The sequence below is a fragment of the Bos mutus genome, chromosome 14 (assembly GCF_027580195.1).
Source record: "Bos mutus isolate GX-2022 chromosome 14, NWIPB_WYAK_1.1, whole genome shotgun sequence".
Lineage (NCBI taxonomy): Eukaryota > Metazoa > Chordata > Mammalia > Artiodactyla > Bovidae > Bos > Bos mutus.
The window spans coordinates 1,364,163-1,374,624 of NC_091630.1; the positions used below are offsets into that span (position 1 = coordinate 1,364,163).

General features: G+C 41.3%; 1 protein-coding gene across 1 annotated transcript; it reads right to left on the reverse strand.

The window, feature by feature from the left end:
- Positions 1-464: 464 nt before the first annotated feature.
- On the reverse strand, positions 465-9,396 carry SLC10A5 (solute carrier family 10 member 5). Its single transcript, XM_070382886.1, has one exon. It carries the CDS (start codon positions 8,281-8,283, stop codon positions 6,967-6,969), a length of 1,317 nt encoding a protein of 438 aa, XP_070238987.1. The 5' UTR covers positions 8,284-9,396; the 3' UTR covers positions 465-6,966.
- Between the last annotated feature and the right edge of the window lie 1,066 nt (positions 9,397-10,462).

Genomic DNA, 10,462 nt, shown 5'->3' on the forward strand with positions numbered 1-10,462 from the left:
AAGATCACGGCATCTGGTCCCATCACTTCATGGCAAATAGATGGGGGAACAGTGGAAACAGTGAGAGACTTTATGCTTTTGGGCTCCAAAATCACTGCAGATGGTGACTGCAGCCATGAAATTAAAAGACGCTTGCTCCTTGGAAGAAAAGCTATGACCAATCTGGACAGCATATTTAAAAGCAGAGACATCACTTTGCCGACAAAGGTCCATCTAGTCAAGGCTATGGTTTTTCCAGTAGTCATGTATGGATGTGAGAATTGGACTATAAAGAAAGCTGAGCCCCAAAGAACTGATACTTTTGAACTGTGGTGTTGGAGACTATTGAGAGTCCCTTGGACCGCAAGGAGATAACCAGTCAATCCTAAAGGAAATCAGTCCTGAATATTCATTAGAAGGACTGATGCTGAAGCTCCAATACATTGGCCACCTGATGCGAAGAACTGACTCACTGGAAAAGACCCTGATGCTGGGAAGGATTGAAGGCGAGAGAAGGGGATGACAAAGGATGAGACGGTTGGATGGCATCACCAACTCAATGGACAGGAGTTTGAGTAAGCTCTGCGAGTTGGTGATGGACAGGGAAGCCTGGCGTGCTGCAGTCCATGGGATCACAAAGAGTCGGACATGACTGAGTGACTGAACTGAACCGATGCTGTGTAAACCTACACTATATGTTTGCATGTTATAGGGGTTCAAAAGGAGCCTCTTCCAAATGTTCCACTTGTGCAAAAGGATTATTTTGAGCTAAAGGCAACTGAGACCTGGTGAATGCAAGAGAAATTACTGTCCCTCCCTTAACTACCTAGAAGAATTTAAATTGGGGGGTTTTCTCAGAAAACAGTTTATTACTGGAGATATACTTTATCTAAAGGGCCCATCTATATGGTAGGGCAAATATCTAATTACCAAACATCTGCTTTTCTTCTTATCATTCGCCTATCCTTGGAAGCTCCCAGGACCCATCCCATTCCTTAGCTCAGGATGGTGTATCAGTTCAGTTCAGTCGTTCAGTGGTGTCTTGATTCTTTGCGACCCCATGAACCTCAGCATGCCAGGCCTCCCTGTCCATCACCAACTCCCAGAGCTTACCCAAATGCATGTCCATTGAGTTGGTGATGCCACAACCATCTCATCCTCTGTCATGCCCTTCTCCTCTCGCCTTCAATCTTTCCCAGCATTAGGGTCTTTTCAAATGAGTCATTTCTTCACATCAGGTGGCCAAAGTATTGGAATTTCCGCTTCAGCATCAGTCCTTCCAATGAACACCCAGGACTGACCTCCTTTAGGATGGTATATAGTCCTCATTTTACTTTTCTGCCTCTGACCCTCTCCTGCATGTGGGGTCTCTGGCCCTCTTATGTTTGTGGAATTCTCGTAAGTATAAAATTAAATTTGATTTTCTCCTGTTACCCTGTCTCATATCATTTTAGGGCTTCCCTGATGGCTCTGCTGGTAAAGAATCCACCTGCAATGCAGGAGACCTGGGTTCAATCCCTGGGTTGGGAAGATCCCCTGGAGAAGGGAAAGGCTACCCACTCCAGTATTCTGGCCTGGTTGCAAAGAGCCAGACATGACTGAGCAACTTTCACGTCAGTGTAATTCTTAGTCCAGCCAGAAGAACTTAGAAGGTTTCCTAGAGGCAAGTTTTCTTTCTTCTGAACAATAAACACTATCGTTAACCCATGATTAATAGATAGTTGATAGACAGATAGGTATTTGTTGCCAGAACCAACTGCCCCTATTAAGAATTATTTTGGTTACTTACCATTTACTGAGGACTTACCATGCTTCAGGCACTTGTTTTTTCACATGCATTATTTTACTTGAATGTTGCAACAGTTCCATGAGAAGATATAATCAGCTGCATCATATGGATGAGGAAACTGAGGCTCAGGGTGTTTATCCTCAAGTCGTACAGCAAGGGCAAAGCGTAGAAAACACTGACTCCAAAGTCCACACTCAGGGAATGTGGAGTGTTGGCATGATGAGGTTGCATCACATGAGGCGCAAGGACTAGTCTACAGTCCTTCAGATGTTTCCTCTTCTTGAAATAACACATCTGGCATCATATACCATTATAATGCAAATGGCACAGATATAAGATGTCACAACAGGATCAAGGAAGCAGGTTATTTGGCTTTTTGTATTTGAAGTGATTTCTTCTCTTAGCTTGAGCAGAAGATGGGATATTGTCACCAATGTATTGCAAATGAGAATTCTCAAAGGTAAATGACATGAAGCGTGGGACCAATTCTCAAATCTCACAAAGAGCCAGAACGTTGTCTCCTTTGAAAGAATGATGCTGTATCTGATTTGACAACCTTGATTTGTCTAATAAAAGTTGCTTTTGTTTTCTTGATGGAAAAAAAACTTCAGAAATTAGATTTTTGGTTCTTCATTGTCAGTTATCTTAAAATAATAATCTTGCCAACTATGTGATGACAAGTGTTGGGTTTTAACCAAATAAAATTTTCCAGGCATTTGCAGAAATGTGATGAGTCCTCTTTAAATCTCATTTAAATAAACACAGTCCCACTGCTTTGGCAAAGCTGCTAAAATCAGAGTACTGGAATAAGTACTGAAATAAGATGGATGGACTATCTCACTCCTTCAAATTAAAAACTATTTCAAGCTCTCTACCTCAAATGAGCAGAAAGTACAGCCTTTTTCTAGTGGCCTCAGCTGCTAGTTTACCATTGTCTTCAAGTAACTTGGAAATTTCTCAGTCCAAGGAAGCTGTTCTGCTTTCAGATGCCTGACCGAAAGTGAAATGAAGAGTCCTCTAGTGCACAGAGAGGTCTAGTGCTCAGATCTGGTTTTGGCGGTGTTGCACACTGGTTGCCCGCTATCCACAAGGCTTCTGTCCAGTGCTGAGCGGTTCAGATGGCTGCGGAGACTGGTGCCTGGTGCGTTGCTCTTCGCTTCCCAAAGGGGTAATTTTTAAAGTTACAGTCGCGCCTGCAGGTTTTGTTCCCAACCCTCGATTGTGTACTATGCCAGAGTGCTTGGGGGTTATAGAGGGCTCAGCTTCCACTGCCTCAGGATAGAATCTGCTCCCTGGCATGGTGTCCAGGTCACCACTCCAGGTTTCCCTAATGAGATCCCTCTTAGGGGCTGTTGATACCTTTTCCTACTAGCTGACTTCCATCCATGAGAACCTGGAGGAGAGGTGAGATGCAGTACCGATGACACTTGCTGAGACCTGAGTGTTCATGGAGAGGTGCTGGGAAGGACGGCCTTTGTCAAGCAGAGTGCTCCGTGGTCACCTGCCTGAGTGATGGGCGTCCAGCTGCATTGTATTTGTGTGATAAAGAGTGACCTTCATCGTGATTCCTCCCCCGGCAGTCCTGGGTATCTTGCTAACTCTATTTAGTCTCTGGAGTGGATTTCTTTTAAATGGAATCTCCTTTCTCTCTCTCTCTCTCTCTCTCTCACACACACACACACACACACAGAATCTGAGTCTACATACCAAGATTTTCTTAATAATTGTTTAGTGGACTTTGATTAAAAATGACAAGAATTTATACACATAAAATGGGGGTCTTCATGAGTGGAATCTTCAGGATACCTCACAAGGTTTCATGTTTTGACATAACATAGGCTGAAATTGCTGACAGTTTTTAGTTGCAAAAAAAATATATATATATCAATATGTATCATAGAATCATCTCTATTAAAGATTGGGATGAAACTTTTTTTTAAACATGACTTACCCCTTTACCCTTGGATCTTTTGTCTAACTAATTATGGCTGTGTGAAATGTGTGAAAAGAAAATCAAGATGGAGCTGGTAGTCAGGATGCTATCGAGGAAGTGTGATTTACATCTCAGCCCAAATACACCTTAATATCTTAACACATGCACCCAGAACATCTACCCAGTGTTCCAGAAACTCAAGAGATTATTGAGCCCTTAACCTAAAATGACTCACAACAGCCTGTCCCTTAAGGACAATTATTTCCTTTCTTGAATCAAGGTTAGTCAAAATTCGCGAACATCCTTGTAATTTTCACCTGTATAAGCTCCTGACTCTCTTTCTCCCCTATGATACTCTTTCAGGCTTACCCAAATCTGTGTCTCTTGAACTGCAGTCTTAAAACCTCAAATAAAGCTCTTTGTTCTCTGCAGCCTTGATACTGATTATTGCTGGACAAGTTGTTGGTCTGAACTCAAACAATTAGGTAGACTGCTTTATGTCTCTCCTTCTTAAAGAACAAGTAAGTGGCTTGAATAACTTCATCCCCATCTAAATTAGACAAACTGTCTCATGTAAAATTTCAGTCTTTCCCTGATACATCTGTAAGATAAATGAAATACATTTCAAGTTCCATTCACACACATTTGTCTGCTTTTAGGTGCAAGATCAAACATGCATAGAGTAACCATAATAATTAGAGTTTACTGTGTGTTAGGCATTATTCTGAGGATCTTACTAATGTTAACTCATTTACTCCTCATGAAAATACCATTAGGTATGTATTATCATTATCCCCACTTTCCACATCAATTTAGGCACAGAGAGATTAAGTAACTTGACCAATGTCACCCAGCTGGTGATAGAGCTGGGAATGAAGACCCAGGAATAACCTGGCCCCTAAGTATATGATATTGACTTTTACAGACATTAATGATTAATTAACTCAATGTTTTCTGAGCACCAACTTGATTAAAGCCATTGGTTAAAAACTACAGGGAATTCAAAGAATAATATGTGGTCTCTGCCTTCAAGAAACTCCTCTTTTGGTTTTTGCCTCCAGTAGAAAGCAGCTGCTGTGGGTGGTTATTACCGTCAACCTGAATCCATCACCATCTATGGTGTCAATGACCCAGACTTTCATGCCAGAATTACAGGCGTAGGAGTTGAGCAGTATCTTAAATTTCAACTGAATCTCTTCCTTTTACAAATTTGAAAACTGAACTGCAGAGAAATGTCTTGTTTCTCTGCAAGGTAAAGGATAAAGTACAACAGGAAAGGCAATTTCTTATCTCCCTATCAGTAAAATATGTTCATGAAAATGTGCAAAAGTCAAATGTATGCAAGCTTAATTATAATTTAATGTCCTAAGTGGAGATTTCTGTTTTAATGGAGTCAACAGTAAAGTGTTTCATGTAGGCAATTATCATTTTATAAAATGAATAATAACCATCCACCAACCATGCCAAACCAGGGCTTTGATAAATCTTGGTATTCAAATACTGGATCTGGTAAAATACGAAAAAAAAAACCCAAAAAACTATGGTTGTCTTGTCAGTTGGCAAACTGAACAAAAGTTCCCGAATACTGTAAGTCAGATGGTGAATGACACTGATAGGAAAATGTTCAAAGTTTTAGCTTCCATACTAAAGTTATCAGATTGGTATTTCAAAACAATAGTAGGTACACCAGGGTCAAAAGTTTGAAGTGTGGTAAAATAATTATAGCAGCTAACACTTGAGGAGCATGTACCCTGTTCTAAGTATACTGTCCATAAGATCTCAGTTAACTCCTATGACAATTTAATGGCGTTTACACTATCATCTCCATTTTTTAGGTGAAAACATGGCACTACAGAGTGATTAAGTACTTTGCCTACAACTACAGGCCTGTGAAATGTGGGAAGCAGATTTATTTAAGAGTGATATTTTTCTTTCTTGATGCCCACACTCTCTTTGGAAAAAAGTGAAAACTGAAACTAGATACTAAAAATTGCCTTTAAAAACTCAATGTTAGTATAAAAACAAGCATACTATTCATTTAGGCCCTAGTCTGTGCTTCAACACTTTATTTGAATAAGCACATAGGAAATGTGCTAGACATTATATAAAGTATCAAAATAAATATTATTTGCATTAGCATATTCTACTGTTTATATTATACCGTTTATGCTATTATATAAACTTATTATATTGCATTGTTTACATGTTTATAAAATACATGTTCAAAGACTTATAGCAAGATAAGGAGGATACAATAGCAACACCAAGAACTGTAATGCAAGCCAGACTGGCTAAATACTATGAATGCAAAAAACTGATGAGAATTTAGAGGAAATTTCAATTCCCGGTAGCTAGCAGGGATTAGTTAAGGCTTGTGTTTGAGCCAGGTCTGTGAGAGTGGTCCGAGTTTAGACAGAGATGATGTGGGCCCCTCAGGTTGCAGGGACGATGTGAACAAAGGGCACGGTCATGAGTGACCCAGTTATCTGCTGATTGGAACAAAGCCTGCGTGTAAAAAGTGGGAGAGGAGATAAAACCGGAAAGCTAAAGTCAGCAGAGTAGGAAACGCCTCACTAGGAATACAGACTTTATTCAAGAGGTGACACGGCTTTGCAGCAGGGAAAGCGCATGATCAAAGTTAAGTTTTAGGAACATTAATCTGCCAGTGATTGGAGAGTAGACAGGCCAAAAGCTGGGGAAGAAAGGTTTAGGGAGGCAGCAATCTAGGGCAGAACAAAAGCGAGACTGGGAATGGAAAGGAGACCGCTAGAGAGCTATTACAGGAGACGGTCTGTAGGAAACAGCTACTGCAATGAAGGAAAGAGGAGGGAAGAAGGGAGAAGAGTGGGGAGAGAGGACCCTGTGCCCCAAGGCAAACGGTGGAGATGACGGGAGGGACACCGAGGAGACCAGAGGCGCTGCATTTAAGATGGACTGATTTCAATAGGAATTTACATGTCCCTTCACTGTGTGAGTGGTTACCAAATGCCTATTGTGGAAGGGCAGCCCTCCTGTAAATACTTGGGATATATCATAATAAAGTATTATATTCCAATCCAATGCTATAGTAGTCTCCTTCTGAATTCCTGCACATTTAAGTCTGGACTGTCCATTGGGTGTTAGGCACATATGACTGTATTTCTCCCCTAATGTCAAGTTTTCAATCAGAGCATAAGTGAGTTGAGAGCAGGAATCATCTTGGATATTCTTTGCATCTCCCACAGTATCTCATTCAGAGTAGGAAAATTCAGGAAAGCTTTAACCGTTAGACTGGGGGATTTTTCATTCTTTTTTCTTCTATGTTAAGGATACATCTTTTCTTAGCCTTGTAGAACAGAAGGATCAGTAACATTTCACATCCAGAACACATGGCCACTGTAAACGGAGCCACAGACGCTAAGTCTGCATCAGACTGTGAAAAGGAAAGCTGAATAATGGCAAGGGCTAAGAAACTATTCAGTACCCCACCTTCAATAGCAACAGTTTTACAAACAGGAAGAGGCAGCATAGAAATTTTAGCAAAAAAGTACCCAAACAACAACCCCAAAGCAGGAACCAAGACACCCAACAGAAGCACGTCTAGGTTCACTGTTTTCAGGAACACCAATCCCATGCTGAAAGTCACATAAATCCCTATAAACATTAAAATAAAACTCAGAGGCCTAATGATCCTCTCCAAGAACTTTGCTTTGTCAGGTAGTCTATGCTTGATGACTATTCCCACTGACATTGGTGCGAGGATGAAAAGGAGGGTTGACATAATTTTAGAAATAGGAATATGCAATGTACCCGATAACCCTAAGATTCTACTGTATATGTAAGAATTGGTAGGCATCGTGACCAGGGCCAGAAACGTTGACGTGCAAGTCATCAGAATGGCCAAAGTGACATCTCCTTCTAGAAGCAGAGCAAAGAGGTAGCCCCCACCCCCACCTGGGCACGTACAGGTGACTATAAATCCAAATGCCTGGGCCTCAGGCAAGGCCAAAATCTGCGTCAGAAGGAATCCACAAAACGGCATAAGAAAAAACTGTATAACCGCCCCAAGAACTACCGGCAAAGGTCTCTTCCACACTGTTTCAAACACCTGGAACTCAATCTTGCAACCAAACGCACATTTATTTAACAGTATCATTGGCAGAAACAGCATTAGGATGTTTCTGTTGATGAGGTTTGATGCCTGGAAAGGACTGTCTTGTCTCTGTCTGAGCACTCTGACTCGGACATTCTTTATCTCTTCAATGAGCCTTTCGCGCCTACCTTCTGAATCCCACAGCTGAACGGTCAGATTTGTCTCTCCGTCTCCACCCGTCACCAGGTGTATGGTAAAGTTGGTCACATCCGATAAGGTCTTGGTCACATTCACCACTTGGAGCATTTTATCATCTTCCAGTTGCACACGGAGGTAGCTGGAGTTTGGCTGTTTATCTCTGTAACTTGACCTTACAACCACAGTTTCTTCCGTCTTTGTGATAAACAGCACTTCAGTCTTTTCTATGTTCAGGAAACTGAGAAAGGATTTCCTGGCTTCTCCAAGAGTCACAGATGACAAAAGCAGGACAATAAAAAGTTTTCTAATCATTTTAAAAGTTTAAAAGAAATCACGTATGCAAAGCTAAACTGAAGAACATTCTTCGTACAGGTGTTCCAGTGATGGTCTGAAGTTGTTAGTTAACAGTTGTTTCTGCCGGATCAAAGTTCAGTAGGAGGGACTGTTGTACTATTCAAACAAGTGCAGAGCTGTCCAAGGAGTGACACAACCGGTTTAACCCAGTTATGAAACATAAAAGACACAGCATTTAACAGGTTCAGTTTATCACCGTCGAAACCTAGCTCCTTCCCGCCCAACCCCACCCCTTTCCTCATTTCTGCCACTGGAAAAACAGCCTCCTATTTACCTGAATTTAACACCTTAGTGTCATCGTCTTTGAGTTCTGTTCCCTTCTATGCTAAAAGCAGACAGGATCCAAAAATTTAAATAGATGTTGAGGAGGCCTAAAGTTGAGTACTATTATTTTATTCATTCAGGTCAAAATCAAATAAAAATTTACTAAACGCATGTGCTGGGGGCCTGGGCCAGGAGCAGGGTACACCACAGTAACCAAGCCAGCCGATTCTTCTCTCCTGGAGCGTGGTCCTGGTGGCTCTTTATCACTACTTAGGAAACTGCGGAGCCCATAACCTGGCCTTGCAGCAACCTTAGGCCAGTAAGTCTTCCCACAACTCTAAACAGTGATCCTATCAGTGAGGCAGAAACTGAAACTGTCTGCGGTGTCCTTGGGTAGAAAAACAATTTCCTGGGTGGTTACCTGATAGCTTGGCAACCTAGAGAAAGCATATAGCCGTACGCACGGCCAAAGAAACAGTCTGGTTAGTGGACCACTGCTGCTGGGCACCTGGACTCTGACCCAATCGGGTGATGGAAGGGCCACTGGGACTAACTCTGAATTCTTCCTCCTTCCTTGTAACACTACTCCTAGTTCACAGCTAAGGACAAAGACAGTTCAACTGACCCAACTTAGGCCATATGCTTGAGGGCTGCCAGAAATAAGGAAAAGTATCAGGCTTTTTGGACTTCAATCCATAGACTCACAAATGCTTTCAATTTTCTAGACAAGAGGAGGGGTTTGTGATGCTAAGCAGGAAAAAAAAAAAAAAGACAAAACAACAAAAAATCCTTTATAGTTATCTACTACTGGGCCTATAGAACTAGTAGTCTCTGATCATATAACCATTTCAGTAGACCCTTCATGTAATCATGACAATGTGTCTCATCTAACCATGACAGTTATGTACTGAGTATTTTAGATCATAAAATGTTTGCTCTTCAAAAACTGTCCAAGCAGTTTTTATTGCACATTTTTACAAGTTTTTGAAAATTTGATTTATGTAGGTTAATATTTCGAATGCAATACATTATAGTTTATAAATTTTATTTCCATGTATCACATTAAGAAAAACAAGATGCAGTGTACCAGTACTGAAAATAGCCACTGGAACTGTTTCTGTGGTATCTCAATTAAATTCTCAGGGAACTTCCCTGGTTTAAAAAGACGAGAACAACAGACGTGAAGGACTTGAAGCCAAAGCGTCTTCATGTTCTGTGACCAAATATCTTCATTCAGTCATTGTCTCCCACGTCAAAGAGGTGTGACATGTAAGTTTTACTTTCCTCAGATTCTTCCATCTGCAGCCTTTCCCCTTCTCCTTAAGAATTATCTAGAATACAATCTGACAAATCTGGGGAAAATCTAGTAGTTCATCATTCACATGTCTTTACTGGCTGCTTATATGACAACTCATTTCTATCATCATGTACGTTAAACATTTATCTGAGTTTAAAACTTATTTCAATTTGTGGGTTTTCTACTTTCAGTTCTAGTTGCCTGTGAGCAGTGAAAAGATTCTAAAGGGGAAGGTGGATACAGTCAACCTTAGAACTCCTCCGCCCCTGGGATTTTCCAGGCAAGAGTACTGGAGTGGGGTGCCGCTGCCTTCTCCGTATTAAGCAGACACAAAGCCTTAAAAGAAAGCCTGAGAAAGGGGTCGGATTGCAAGAGTCATTTGGAAATGAGACCCTTGAGGGACTTCCTCTCCTGCCCACAATGCATCTGGATCCTCCCAGCATCTGGATCCATATAGCCTCCAAGAATGCTGGCAACTGTGTCTCTTCCAACTAGTCCACTCAACTATCCGAGATAAGATTTCTGATGATTTAAGTAAGTCCTTCCCACCACACTGCTTTCTCTTTTCTAATCATG

Excerpts from the sequence above, each read along its gene's own strand:
- SLC10A5 (XM_070382886.1), bottom strand. The coding sequence starts at position 8,283 with ATGATTAGAAAACTTTTTATTGTCCTGCTTTTGTCATCTGTGACTCTT.